Source organism: Aspergillus nomiae, assembly GCF_001204775.2.
Source record: "Aspergillus nomiae NRRL 13137 chromosome Unknown contig00104, whole genome shotgun sequence".
NCBI lineage: Eukaryota > Fungi > Ascomycota > Eurotiomycetes > Eurotiales > Aspergillaceae > Aspergillus > Aspergillus nomiae.
In genome coordinates this window covers 50,211-63,748 of record NW_015378159.1, presented here as the reverse complement: position 1 = coordinate 63,748, position 13,538 = coordinate 50,211, and the positions used below count along the sequence as shown (strand labels likewise).

The 13,538-nt window shown below is 47.3% G+C and overlaps 6 protein-coding genes across 6 annotated transcripts; 1 reads left to right on the top strand and 5 right to left on the bottom strand.

Moving 5' to 3' along the window:
- Window positions 1–508: 508 nt before the first annotated feature.
- ANOM_005892 (uncharacterized protein) lies at window positions 509–2,363 on the bottom strand (the record flags this gene model as incomplete). Its single annotated transcript, XM_015551149.1, has 4 exons — window positions 509–1,229; window positions 1,279–1,409; window positions 1,465–1,724; window positions 1,778–2,363. The coding sequence occupies 4 exons, from the start codon at window positions 2,361–2,363 to the stop codon at window positions 509–511; spliced, it is 1,698 nt and encodes a 565-aa protein (XP_015407664.1).
- Window positions 2,364–2,659: 296 nt separating this feature from the next.
- Window positions 2,660–4,271, top strand: ANOM_005891 (putative MFS multidrug transporter; the record flags this gene model as incomplete). The annotated part of the gene is made up of 2 exons (XM_015551148.1): window positions 2,660–2,705; window positions 2,770–4,271. The coding sequence occupies 2 exons, from the start codon at window positions 2,660–2,662 to the stop codon at window positions 4,269–4,271; spliced, it is 1,548 nt and encodes a 515-aa protein (XP_015407665.1).
- Window positions 4,272–4,437: 166 nt separating this feature from the next.
- ANOM_005890 (alpha-galactosidase A) lies at window positions 4,438–5,487 on the bottom strand (the record flags this gene model as incomplete). The annotated part of the gene is made up of 1 exon (XM_015551147.1): window positions 4,438–5,487. One exon carries the CDS (start codon window positions 5,485–5,487, stop codon window positions 4,438–4,440), a length of 1,050 nt encoding a protein of 349 aa, XP_015407666.1.
- A 95-nt stretch (window positions 5,488–5,582) lies between these two features.
- Window positions 5,583–6,038, bottom strand: ANOM_005889 (putative alpha-galactosidase; the record flags this gene model as incomplete). Its single annotated transcript, XM_015551146.1, has 1 exon — window positions 5,583–6,038. The coding sequence occupies one exon, from the start codon at window positions 6,036–6,038 to the stop codon at window positions 5,583–5,585; it is 456 nt and encodes a 151-aa protein (XP_015407679.1).
- Window positions 6,039–6,891: 853 nt separating this feature from the next.
- On the bottom strand, window positions 6,892–7,705 carry ANOM_005888 (type 1 glutamine amidotransferase; the record flags this gene model as incomplete). Its single annotated transcript, XM_015551145.1, has 2 exons — window positions 6,892–7,382; window positions 7,438–7,705. The coding sequence occupies 2 exons, from the start codon at window positions 7,703–7,705 to the stop codon at window positions 6,892–6,894; spliced, it is 759 nt and encodes a 252-aa protein (XP_015407681.1).
- A 2,188-nt stretch (window positions 7,706–9,893) lies between these two features.
- Window positions 9,894–11,369, bottom strand: ANOM_005887 (alpha-mannosyltransferase; the record flags this gene model as incomplete). The annotated part of the gene is made up of 1 exon (XM_015551144.1): window positions 9,894–11,369. One exon carries the CDS (start codon window positions 11,367–11,369, stop codon window positions 9,894–9,896), a length of 1,476 nt encoding a protein of 491 aa, XP_015407669.1.
- Window positions 11,370–13,538: the final 2,169 nt, after the last annotated feature.

Genomic DNA, 13,538 nt, shown 5'->3' with positions numbered 1-13,538 from the left:
TTTGAGGGGTATAAATACGCTGTATGCTGACAAGGAGGGCTCAACTGGCATGGTTAGGCAGCACTGCTGTACGTAGTAGCCTTGCGCCACAACAGGGGGTCCATTGTGGAAGAGCTTAACCGCTCAGCTAATGCTTTATACCGGTGGTATTAAGAGAACATGGTTAAGATTCCATCAGAAGGTAACGTGACAAGGCTGAGCGGTGAGTAGTTATAATACTCAAGGAGCGAAAATACGCTCCTGTGCAGAATCCAGAGTATACTTCATATCGATGAGTTTTTTTTAGTATGAGCGCAATCTAGTACTCCAGGTTCAGTCTGGGCTATTTCCATATATATAGTACGTGGCTGTAGTTCTATGTGTCAGATCTTTCTTGCATTTCACTTGTACGTATTTGTGGGCAGTGCAATTTGGACAAATCCAGGAAGGAACAACAGCAACTTCAAATTAGATAATTAATAGAGCTAGCATCACGAGACCAAAGACACCGGAAATGAACATGGCCTGACTACCCAAATGAAATCCGCATCTGCAAAGGTGAATCGCTATCGGATGTATGATGTTTGTCAATGATCTGGCCCCAACAGACCTTCTCGAAACCATGTATCGTTTGTTCTGTCCACACCGCTTCTAGCAGCGGTATAGCTGTGCTAAACATGTGGTATCTTGTCCTATCATTCCAAGATGCACAGGTGTGCAGGATCTTCCTGCGGGACGAGTGATCTTGTAGTTCACAGCCCGCAAAGAAGAGCGGTAGTAAGGCCTGTCTGGAGACCATGCATTCATCACGACAAGCAAAGACATGATCCATGATAACCCTTGCGCGGTACAGAGTGTGCATCGGGACACTCTGCCCAGGCGCCCAACGAAACACCCTGTATAGATACAGGAGGAGTCCATTCCTCCAAGCCTCTGAGCAGTGCATGCTGTCTACATCTTGATGCATGCTCTCTTCGTCTTTAAAAGCGGTGGCCGGGGAAACATAATGCCACGACTCGAGTGATCTTTCAATTGCTGTCAAGACCGTGGCGTTCTGTGTCGGGGACGACCTTCGCTGCTCTGCAGCTAATTGGGCTACTTGCATCACCACCTTCACGAGACTGAGTGGACATCCGCATAGACCGAAAAAGTCCCACCCCTGGCCGTTGTAGTTGCACAAAAGGGCTTCGAAATATTCATACGGAAAAACACAATCTTCCCTGTTGACCAGGCTCGTGATCGCATCCCACCTGACCCGTCAGCTAAATCTTTTCGAATAAGAAGGCGAATTTCTCATACCATAACAGTATTCCTATTTGCACTTGTGTCCTAGTGGAAGTGACCCACATGTCAATTCCACCACACGCTTCAATAAGGCCATGTGCTCCGAGAAGATGGGTACGCCAGGTTCCGAGGGCAGATTGGGTTTCCTATAATAAATGGTAAATCAGGGGTATTTTTGACGTCTGCTGGGGCGCGACCAACATCTAGTGAAAATAGGATTACAATGGTGTCCAGGATAGCAGAGCTATGTCCAGGCTTTGTACATATCTCAAGACTCTCGCGGAGTAACTGAAGTGCGGTATGGCGATGGATGTTGGTGGATTCGCTCTCGACGTGATGACCAGCTAAAGCCATTACCGCATGGACCAGAAACATTGGTTTTGGGCCGGAGCTTTCTCGGTACATAAAGGGGTTCATTTGGAGATCGGATGTTAATGGGATTCGGCAAAACTCCATGTTATCTTGCAGGTCCGAATTAGCGAAGCATGCATTGGGAAAACTAGGACAGACATACATCTTTCGAGGACATTGTTGTACCGTTGACCAAGGGTGCTGTAAAGGATACCAGGTGGTATGGAGATGGGCACAAACGATTCTTCAGGCAGACCATTCAGACCGAATGTATTGACATCAGCCCTTCGAGCTTCGCGTTTGTCCGGAGAGGCAGATAAATGCGCAGGTATACGTATATCTATGCTTTCGTGTCGATACGGCCGCCGCTCGGTAGTCACATTGTAACTCGTACTTAAGTCACAGCTGCTAATCGTGGACCTAATATAAAACTCAGCTAGTAGTCGATCAAGGGAAGACGGATTTCCTTTTGCAGACCGTATAGAGGGCTGGTCCCGGACGGGATGCTCTAAGATAAATTCCAGTTGGTGCGGGTTGCATTGGGCCTGCGGGTCCTCGACCGTCTGACTGGTTTCTTGGACAGCGAAAAGCCCGGTTGCCAAGAGATTTGGAATTCCCTCATGGTAGTAGATAACAATTGTCCGGCATGGAGTGAATCTGGGTAATAGCACTTTGAGGGCTCGATATGCAACAGGTGACATTGGAGCTGGATTGACGATCAACGCCGATCCGAGATCAGCCTTACCCATTTGGGCCATTTACCTATTTGGGACGATTGCCTATTTTGGTACTCCGGAGTCCACTCGACGCTCATGGCGAGTACTAAAATCGGCCATAAGTTAGTTAAGGGAACACTTGCGAAACAGTATTTGCACCTGTGCCCTTCTATGCTCGGTTCAAAACTGCTAAAGTTTTAAAAAATTGAGGTTGGCGTCAGATCTCTGCATCACCCGTCGTTACTGAGCCCTAAAGGATACTAATTGTATGAGGGTATAATACACCAGTCTACCAAAATCACGGGAGAGAAACTCAAAGACTATTTGAGATGGATGGCATTGATTTAACGAAGCGTTCAGACTCTGCTCCAGAAGGTTCGTCACCCCCATTGACCAAAACTTTACTTCGTCACTTACCCTGCTGACGATGGAATCGTAGTGCCAATCCATATTACAGATATTACAATAGTCAGTTGGAATGGGCCAGATGATCCACAAGACCCTTTCAACTGGCCTTCGTGGAAGAAGTGGTGGGCGACCGGACTAGGCCTCCTAGCGAGTTTCATTTGCTCAATGAACGGAACGATCTTATCTGTTGCCCACGAGGATATTAGTGAAGAATTCCATATCTCGGATGCGACATTCCCACATTCCTACTGGCTGACCACTTCCTGGGGCTTAGGGGCCGCTCTGTGTCCGCTGATCCTATTTCCTATCATGGAGGACTTCGGAGTTCGACCTGTACTTCTCAGTATCTATTTTGTCTTTGCTTGTTTCCTGGTCCCAGTGGGCTTCGCCCATAACTACGTGACATTGATCATTGTCCGCTTCATCAGTGGTGGATGTGTTCCACTGATGAGCGATGCAGTTGCTAGCATAGCATCGAATGTCTTTCACGGCGATCGAGCCAGAAGCATCCCGATCAGTCTATACGTCACTATATATCTTGGGTCAACAAGCATAGGCCCAGTTGTCGGCGCAGCGATATTGAAGTTCCTCTCTTGGCGCTGGATAGGCTATATGGAAACAATCTGGACAGCGGCGGCCTTCCCACTCTTCGCGCTCGGTCTTCCGGAGACTCGAGGATCAGCCATTCTCCGAGTGAAGGCCAAATCCTTCCGTTCGGACGGCAAGAACGCGTACACAGCAGCAGAGCTCGAACTAGACCGTACGCCATCGTACCAAGTTGTCATCAAAAGTATGAAACGACCACTGTATATGCTCGTCACGGAATTGGTGGTTTTTGTCGCTGCGCTGTGGGCAGCCTTCAGCCTCGGAACAATTTATCTATTTACTCAGTCCGTCGAGCAGGTTTATGCCGAACTTTATGGCTGGGATGCTGTGAAGGCAGGCTATGTCCAAGTTGCTATTGTAATAGGCAAAATCCTCGGCTGTCTGCTTTGTATATCTACCGATCACTGGTATCATGACTCCGCATTTCGAAATATCGAGATACCAGGCGTACCTATCCCCGAAGCCAGGCTATACTCATCAATCGTCGGGGGTCTTCTTGGTGTCACTGGAGGGATGTTTGTATATGGATGGACTTCATATCCCTCCGTACATTGGAGTGCACCAACCGTCGGCCTGGCGATGGTGGGCTTCGGAACCACTGCCGTTATCATAGGTAATGCAAACTACCTCATAGACGCTTATAGTAAGTATGCGGCCAGCGCCCTTGGGGCGGTAGGCCTTGTGGAGAATATTGCCATTGCTTTTCTTCCGCTCGCCACCACAGCCATGTATACGGATCTTGGATTCCAGTGGGCTAGTTCAGCCCTTGCATTCGTGTCTCTGGCACTGGTTGCAACACCGCTTGTGATGCTCCGATGGGGGACGGTCATCAGGTCTCGAAGCCCGTTTATGAGAGAGGCTATTATTGATAAACGAAGGGGGAGCATCCTGACAACCATAGAAAATGATGCTGGTTGTGTAATTTAAAATACGTGCGCATGAATTGACGAATTATTTGGTAGTCGGCTCGCAGACTCAATAGTTCAAGATGTTATATCATTTATACTTGTTGTGATCCTATTATTTAGTTTACCATAAGCCTGCCTGCTATCCATCTCCTGACCACGGTGAATACAGAACGGCTCAGAAGTTATCATGCGAGCTGAACACCAGCAGGCAACCCAAACACCTGGTTATTGACTTCGAAGCCACAAGCAGAAATACCTTCGCTCTCCGTCAAGCAGTTGCCGGTGTCAAGGTTCTTCAGATTCCCTGTGGTTGCATAAGACCATTTCTGCGCACCATCCTCTTTGCACTCCTTTAGGGATATGGCTTTATCCTCCGCCGTCAAACATTTCGATGGATCAGACAATGTGCGAATCAACCCCGATGCGTCAACTTTCCATATCTGCGATTTGCTCCCATCGCAGGATTCAAATCCCACGGATGATGTGGTACCGGTAAGGCACTTTCCGGAGGCCGTGTTAAAGATGATGCCGGTGGGTGTAACAGCAGAACACTTTTGGTCGATATCAATTTTGTACACGGCGGTCGCGTGTGTGTTTAGCTTAATATGTATAGCATCTTTGATGTTCTGAGTCGACCCGTCCCACAGATCTTGTGATTTGTATGTACAATCAGTGGACAGGCCGAGTATATCCAGAGAGATATCTGTTTCGACTGGATCGCTACCATGGTTGAGGATGGTGGCTAATCTGGAACCGTCGGCCAGACTCCGAGTCAAGATATCGAGCGAACTATCCCGACTCGCTAGTGTTGCCTGTTGAGCTAGTGGATCCTGATCAACTTCAATTAGGGCTTGATTCGTTAGGTACTTTAAGTCTTCGGAGGATAAATCAGGGATATGGGCACTGATGAACAAGGGCGCCGAGAAGGATGCCCAAACTGCGAATTGAGATCGCTTTTCGTCGAGCGAAAGTCCTGGATGGTCAGAAATCAGGAAGTCAGGGTCATTGTAATACCCAGGACGTTGATACCGAGCCACCAGCGTGTTGAACCTATAGTTGGTCATGATGCTGTCCCAGGCACTGCCTTCTCCACCGTAGACGATAATGTCATCCGAGTGCCGGGCGAGCTCGCCGTATTCAGGAACCCAGTCCATGACCGTATGCCAATCAGTGAGATTGTCAGTCATGGAGAAGTACGCAGGCGCTGACTCGGAAAATATCAGTGGCTGCTGCATCTTGCTGAGTATATCGTGCCAATGGCCGTAGAGGTATTTGTATTCTTCCTGCAAGTTGCGACCCTCCTTCGGATAGACGTTACATCCATCCAATTTCAGATAGTCGATGCCCCATCCGCGAATGTTTCGGCGTCAATTTCCTCGTAGCCCTCGGATCCAGGATAGCCCCCACAGGTCAGGTTCCCTGAATCCTCGTAGATGCCAAAGTTGAAGCCTTTAGATTTGACGTATTGCCCGAGCCAGGGAAGACCGCGTGGGAACTTAGTGATGTTCCATTCGAGTGACCCATTGTCCGCGCGATCATAGTTCATCCAGCAGTCGTCCAGATTGATACGGTTATAGCCTGCTTCTAATAGACCGGTGGAAGCCATTGCATCTGCAGTGTCAACGAACAGTGTCTCATTGAGGTCGCACATGAATCGGGCCCAGTTATTAAATCCCATAGGCGGGGTCGGCAGTAGGCTTGGATTTTCAATGGACGCGACCACTTGGGCTGGAATAGTGCTAGCCCATGCAGTCGCTACGGGTACCCATTTCGCGGTGAATCGCATATTTTCGTTTGCCTTCAGCTATATATACAACTGGCTCGGCAAGAAGACAATTCGGCTATGAACATCTATGTGACACTTCTATTTACCATGGGCGGCACCCTGGGACTTTCAGAGTTATAAATCATGCCATTGTCAACTCGCCCGATAAGTAGCGGGGTAATCAAACACCGATTGATCCGATAGCTACTACATCTAGCCAGGGGTGAGGATATTAATTGGCCGAATCCGCCGATCCCCGCGCGATATCGACGATCTACATTCCTCCGATGGCACCTTCAGTGACCTTTGCCGTCGGGTATATGCATTGATACGTGTACACACTACTACGGTAGTATTAATATGTAAGGAGAGGTCGCATCTGAGGTTATGCTACCTCAACCGGTATCCTGAGGCATGTACCTTACCTACTACAGCTCACAGCACCCCGGTCGGTTAGCTTTGCTAAACAGTAGATGCCGTACTATCACTTATTTTACTCGCGAAGAAAAATATCTATGCATATAGTGAAGTCTAGAACTGCACATATTGCTTTTTCTTTTTTTTAGTGTCTAGTACGCTCGTCTGTCATCCCCAAATCGCTTATGCCACTCTGACTAGTGTTCTCCGCGACCATCCCCCGTGATTGATGAGTATCTGTCGCTTTGGGTATATTATTCCCTCATAAATCTAGAGCTGGCTTGCATAATAAAACAGCACAGTCTACCCTCATTTGTGATAATAATGTATCCACGGATAGTAGATCGGGCGTCACTAAATATTTGAAGGTACGAATTAGAGGTCGTGCAAGTCCCCATTCAAATGAGATAACTTTCACTTCGAATCCAAAATACCGAACAACGACCAATTGTATGCATCAGCGTAGCAGAAAATGCACCAGAATCCCAGCATAATAATCCGCATCATCTATCTGATCAGCAGCCTCTCGATCCTCGTTTGACCACGCAGGATTATTGACCTTTTCAAGAACTGCCTTCGTCGTGGCTCTATCAAACTCAGCATGTCCTTGATATGTGAGCACTCTATTTGGCTGAAAGAGACCCTGAACATTGCAGATATCGCTCTTTCCCAGTATTATCCAACCTTGGGGAAGAGACCCATCCGAAACAGCCACTTGATCCTGGTGTATGAATTGAATCTTCCGTTGGGCAGCAATGTCCCCATTTGTAAATTGCGGAAAGTAGCTTAGAAACTCGGGGTCAAAGTCAACACTGTGCACGCCTATTTCCCACCCCTTTGAATTCTTCTCGATCCGTACGCCACGATCTTCCAACAGTGCTGATGCAATCATCTGGTGCCCGAAGCAGGACCCGAACAGTTTAATATACGGGTGGTTGTTATACACATCTGGGGTGGTGTTAGTCTCGTGGAGAATACATCTTCTGCAAAGGGCAAACCATACCCCGCAGAACATCCTGCATCTGTTTTATCCAGGGATGAGGATCGTATGTTGACTTTGATGATCCCGTGATAATTATTGCGTCTATGTCGGCGAAAGATGTCGGAAACTCATTGGTAGTACAGTTATAAATTGCATACGATATGGCGATGTTCGAGGTATCAAGGCGCTCTTTATTATAGTCTAGTCCACGTTCGATGAGGTTTTTAAACATGTCAGGACAGGTGCGGCCCTGGATGGGCTTTAGACAGTTGAAGATGGCAATGTGCATTCTGAATTGCTGTGTGGGTCAAGCGGTACTGTGTGACAATCAGGTGGGTATTCTGTTGTGTATTTTGCTTGTCAACAGGTGACAGATGTGATCTAACCGGGAAAAAAAAAAGATCTGGGGTCAACGATATTTGGATAGGGAATGGCTCCATTTTATAGTGATGTGGGGAATAAACTAATTTAGTGATGGCCAGTGAAAGCCCTTCCCGTGCATAACAGGTTCATGTATACCTTTCAAGGACTCTGGGCCACTAGCTTGGCCTTCTTGGCTAGATCATATCTCTGACCCTGATCTATTTCGAAAGCATAAGTAATGGTGATATATAGTGTCCTACTTCACTTGTTTATAATTCAGGAAGGCATCGTAGAGACGATGTCATGACGTCTTGTCTGCGCCCCTTATGAGTAGCGAGGAGCTGAGCTACGTGATAAACGATGAATTTAGCAAGGAGAGCAAAGAAAACCGCCAAGGCCAAAGATTCTTGGCATAGGATTGTCAAGTAACAATTCATTTCTACACCACCATCCCAACCTGAAAGAGAAGTCCCCCTCATCTATTGTTACTCGATATCCATGAAGAATCTGTAGTGAAGACAACCTTCTGACTCCCAATAGCAATGATACTCTCCATGGCTCTGTACTCTTCCCAAGGACAGATTCCGAGGCTCGCTTACTTACTGGCTGTGAACATATGTATCCGAGAGCATTCATACTTTATGCTAGACCTCAACAATGATGCCCATTCCTATAAGAGGACTCATACTGATATGATACCTGTTCCTGTCTATATCCTTCCCTTCTAGAAGAGAAGGATTAGTATCTCCAGACCGGAAAGGCTGGGTGTGAGACTTGCCGAGACTCTTGGAACCATGTACAACGGACATAGGTATGATCCTTTACCTTTGGTTGACAGTTATAACCAGATTGTTGTCTACAGAACCTGTGCCTCCGATGTTGATGTCTTTCGCATGGGGCTTCCATATGTTCCCGGAGTTCTCCTGTTTCACAACTATTTTGCTCTTGTTGTTGCTCAACTCCTACGGTTGGGGAACCTGTTGATGTATGGCCCTATGCAGGTCATCACACTCATTGCAATAGCTGTAGTAAGGCATCGCTTCTACCTGTACGTGGAGTAGACTACTTGAGATGAAAACGTTGAATGTCATATTCAGATATATATCTAATCATCGGCTTGGACGTCGACATCAACTCCCTCAAATCCTCTAAGTTCGCCGATAGCACCATCGCTCAATCTAATCGGCTGGTCAGTTCACAATACCTTACCAAGCAGAATATTTCCATTTGGTGAGTTTTCCATTTTCTTCCCTCCTCTATAAAGGTCAACACTTACTGTGGAAGCACTATCATTGGAGGCATGCGACGAATTATCGGGTACGACCCGGGCGGAAAGCCATTGCTCTCAAGGACCCTAACTCATAATATTAATAAAGAAGCGCTTATTGAAGTTGTATTTAACATAGATACACTTACGCGTGGACCGGGGAGCCATCATCATAAAAGATTTCAGGATTCTCAAATGCAACGACTACCTGGTTAAGACATCAGCACGGAACTGCGAACAGGTCAACTATTATAGTATTGCTCCATAGCATACCGGCATTTTGGAGGAGTGTTTCAATGTCTGTGAGGGATGGTTGATGAAGATTTGGAGAGAGGATGGGAGGAACAAGTCGGAACGAGATACTTATACCGATCTTGGAAACTAAAATCGGTTGTTGATGGCGTCATGTTTTCACCCTCCTATATGCATGCCCCTCATTTTAGCCCACCTGAGATCACTGCTGGTTCCAATCAAACCTTCTTCCAGTTGACTTTGTATCTCGGTAGAAGATGTGTCAGTGCGTTAGGTGGGGGAACTTCAGCTCTTGGCAGATCTGTGTCCTCGGACGGGAAGGATCAACATCTGTTGTTGAACCCTTGGTGATTTGACCTACTCAAGGGACCGAGAGAAGCCAGGGAGTATGGCTTGTCCTAGTACTAACTGTATCCTCACTTAGTTTCCTACCACAGCATACCTGCTCCTTTCATATAACCACGATATACGATATCCTTCGACATATTCCCATGTGGCCATCATGTAGTTGACAATTGGACATGTTCCCTGCACAGCAAGCTTTTCGTCACCTATATAATCACTAACATAGCGTACACGTGTCACTGCACGGCCCTCAGCTTTGCGTGAACACGGGGGTTTGTTCATTCGGACTCTCAAACACGTTACGCCAGTATTCCGATACGCGATCACAGATCCCCGACTTGCCCGTCCAGGACTCGAATACATGCTCCAAGTTACAGCTAACCCATTTGATCTCCTCCCAGTAGCTCTTCTCCGCGTCGAAGCCAAACCGTTCCAATGTTTTCTCGGCGACAAGCCATGCCCTCCCATCGCTACCATCCGGCTTCAACGTTGGTGCGGTCTCCCACTTATTGCCAAACAGGTGCTCTGCGGGGTTAAACTTGGGATAATGCGCATGGATAAAGAACACCTGAGGGGCTTTCGCGACAGATGGGTCTTTAATCCGCCATTTCCCTTCACGGGTCAATCGATAATCTTCGATCGGGTCCGCTTGAACCATGGCAGACCCTGAAATACCCCCGTCTGGCTTCGCATGGCCGACAGCGGATACCTTCTCGCTGACCGTGTAGAAGGGCTCGCCCATGGCAGCTGCGGCTTGGATGAAGGTTTCTTTGTCTCCTTCTCCCGGGGCGCCTTGCGAAAGCAACATGAAATAGTGCGACGGCCCATAATAGTTATAATAGGCAGCTAGCAGCAACGTCAGGAAGTGATTTTTCTTCGAGATCAAGAACACGCCGGTCTCCGAGGAAGCACGCTCCGTCATCGATGGAATGGACTGTCGAGATATATTGTAGTACAGAGGCGAGGCCGTCGAAGCCCAGAAGTCCGGCCAGGTGACGAGACCGGTTGATGTAAACGGCTCGGTCTGCAATAACGACTCGGGCTTATGAAGCGGGAAGCCATCGGAGTCCATCCAGATGACATTCTCGAAGGAAGAAAACAACACCGCAAAAATCTTCAATTGGTAGTGGGCGATCTGCTCTGTGGAGTAGCCTTGGCTGGCCTCAATATCCGAAAGAATGACGCATCTCGCGTTATACTGAGGAAGGATTTCTGCACAGATCTTGGCCTCATATTCCGTTTCGTCCTTCACGAAGAGCTCCACGGGCAGAGTTGAACCGGTCCGTCGAAGCATGCGCAATGAAGTGACAAACAGCGGAAGGTAGGACTTCCCGGCGCTGGACACGATGCCGCTGGTTCCGGGGTTATAGGCCCTATCTATATTCGAGTTTCTTATTGCATCTACGAACTTATCATGCGCGCTCTGTAGCGGCCCTTGGATGCGCTCGGAATTGGTAATAAGGTCCGGCCGAGACACGTCTTTCACGGCATTAAACGGAATTGCTCCGGAGCTGTCATCCCTCTCGGGGGAAGGACATTCCGGGGCATGGTCCTCTAACAAGGAGCTGAGTTGTTGCCACAGGAGTGTTTGTCGCGCTTGGAGTGACGAAGGTTCAATAGCTTCAGCGAATTCCACGTCTGCTTTCCAGTACAAGTGTAAGGAGTAAACGATCAATAGCGCACTGAGTGCCAAAATTCCGATCTTGTATCGAACACTCGGGTGCATGATGCCGAATAGTGAAGATTGTCGCTGGAAAGAAGCGCTCACGTAGAGGTGGGACCGGACTCACCGGCAGGATAGCAAATTGGCCAGAACAAGAGACAGGGTTGACTACCAAAAGCACCTGGGCGTGTTTGTCCTACAGATCCGGTCGAGTGAAAAAAGAACCCAATCATTGCCTACTTGGTAACGGCTGGTTAGCCGCGGACGATCGGTCATTCAGGTGCCACAGGGTTAGCTACGGAGTGTAGCCGCGTCAGCGCCGGTTCTTGACGTGGATATGACACTAGTCCGTGCCAAGGTCGATGGAGAGCTGTTTCAGCCATGGGTCCCTTCCGCTTAGTGTCTTTAGGTGGGGAATTAATCCAATACCCTAAGTTAAAATATCCATCACTACCACAGCCAGTAACAAGTAGCGACGTACAGAGTAGCTTTTTGCTACTACTGTGCCGAGTAAGCCAACCGTCTGGGAGTTATATATAAACTACGAGTACATCTTTGTAGGTAGACAGAAAAGCGGACAGGGCAACGCTCCTCGTGGTGTAATTCATTCTAATCAATAGCATGTCTAGTCGCAAAGCTTACACGCGGCTGGGCTCAAGTGGTCAGAACGTGGTTAGATAGTTTCTTATCAGATAGAAACAGTCTAGCAAGCCATCCACAATTCAGAAAGCAAAATATCTTCGACTGATCGACGGTAGTCAGGGCTCGGCAGCTGGCTCGGCAACTCCAAAGCTGATCTCGGACACGATTATCTAATGCCGTCCGATTGGTTGGCGCCTTCGAACGATCATCCTTGATTGTTTTTCGAACGCTGTCATGACATCGTCGGGTGTTTAGTTGATCTATCATATTAGTAGCCTATGACCATTCAGGATTGCCGGGGCGAATCCATATTCATCTCTGTTCCGCTCTGTTGGCTCCAGCCTCACCGGGATATCTTCGCACACTCAAGACAGTTCGGACTTGGACTCGGCTGTTGTCCGTTGGGGTCTGTGATGACTGCCAGGGAGGACAATAATATTAATTAGCAGACACGGTGATCTACTTCAGGAGTGCCACGGATTCTTTTGTTTTCTTTTTGGAGAGCACTGCCTCCTCTACATAGAGCTATTCACGGAAATCATGTGATACATAGTCTGAGCTTTTTGCTAGGAAAAAATAAATCTCCCCACATCAGAAGCTGTTTTTGTATAGGGTCACAGTCAACACTAGTACTTTCAAGAGTTTTGTTAGATGATAGTTCAACTTGTGCACGTTCGTTCACAGATGCCCTGACTGTAGTATCATGCGATCTCTCCCGTTGGTTACAGCAGATTTTTCGATAAGTATCATTTTCAGCATTTTGCTTTATGTTCTCCCACTGTAAATGGGGTCCTTTAACCAGATCATGCTCGGTGTCTATTGACACAGTTCGATTGTTTAGAATTACCCTCCACTGAGTTATATAATAAATACCGAATGTTTCTTAATATTATATTGTACTTCTTTGTTCGTCTCGGAAAAGTCCTCGTTGACTAGTCTGGGATTAATACAAGGGGATGTAAAACTCATCAAGGATATACTCGAGAGATACACAATAGGGTTTATATCCAAGGATCAGGGGGTCTAACAAGACCTGAGTCTATATATTATTCTCTCATAGCACTACACACCACTAAGAGGCCATATATTAACCTACACCACATAGGCGTCCCACTAGAAGCATCCGGCAGAGGTATAGCTAACGAAACCATTGAAATAATCAGATTCACAGACAATAAACTCGGACATATACTGTAGTATAGACTTATCTTAATTAATCTGATAAGATCCAAAAAGATCAACTGTAGCTCAGTACAGACAACAGAGAATATGAGCAGTTTACTACTGATACACACACAATACATCATTTCTATCATTTTACAGTTCAATACAATACAATCATCATCCGTTGGTACAGTTATCGTCCTTGTGTATGTACACTAGTGCCTCTTGGCATTAGGGCTCGAAAAACAACGAAATGGTATAGAGGGATGAGCAACTGTAGTATGAGACTTCATGACTTGTCTGAGCCAGGTGTCATTTTTGCATGCTGAAGGCGTTTCACGAAGTCCGTCCCATAGTCTCTCATTTCATGTTCAAGTAACAGGTGTCCATGCTGACTTCTGTATTTCCGAGAGGTGCTACGTGCAT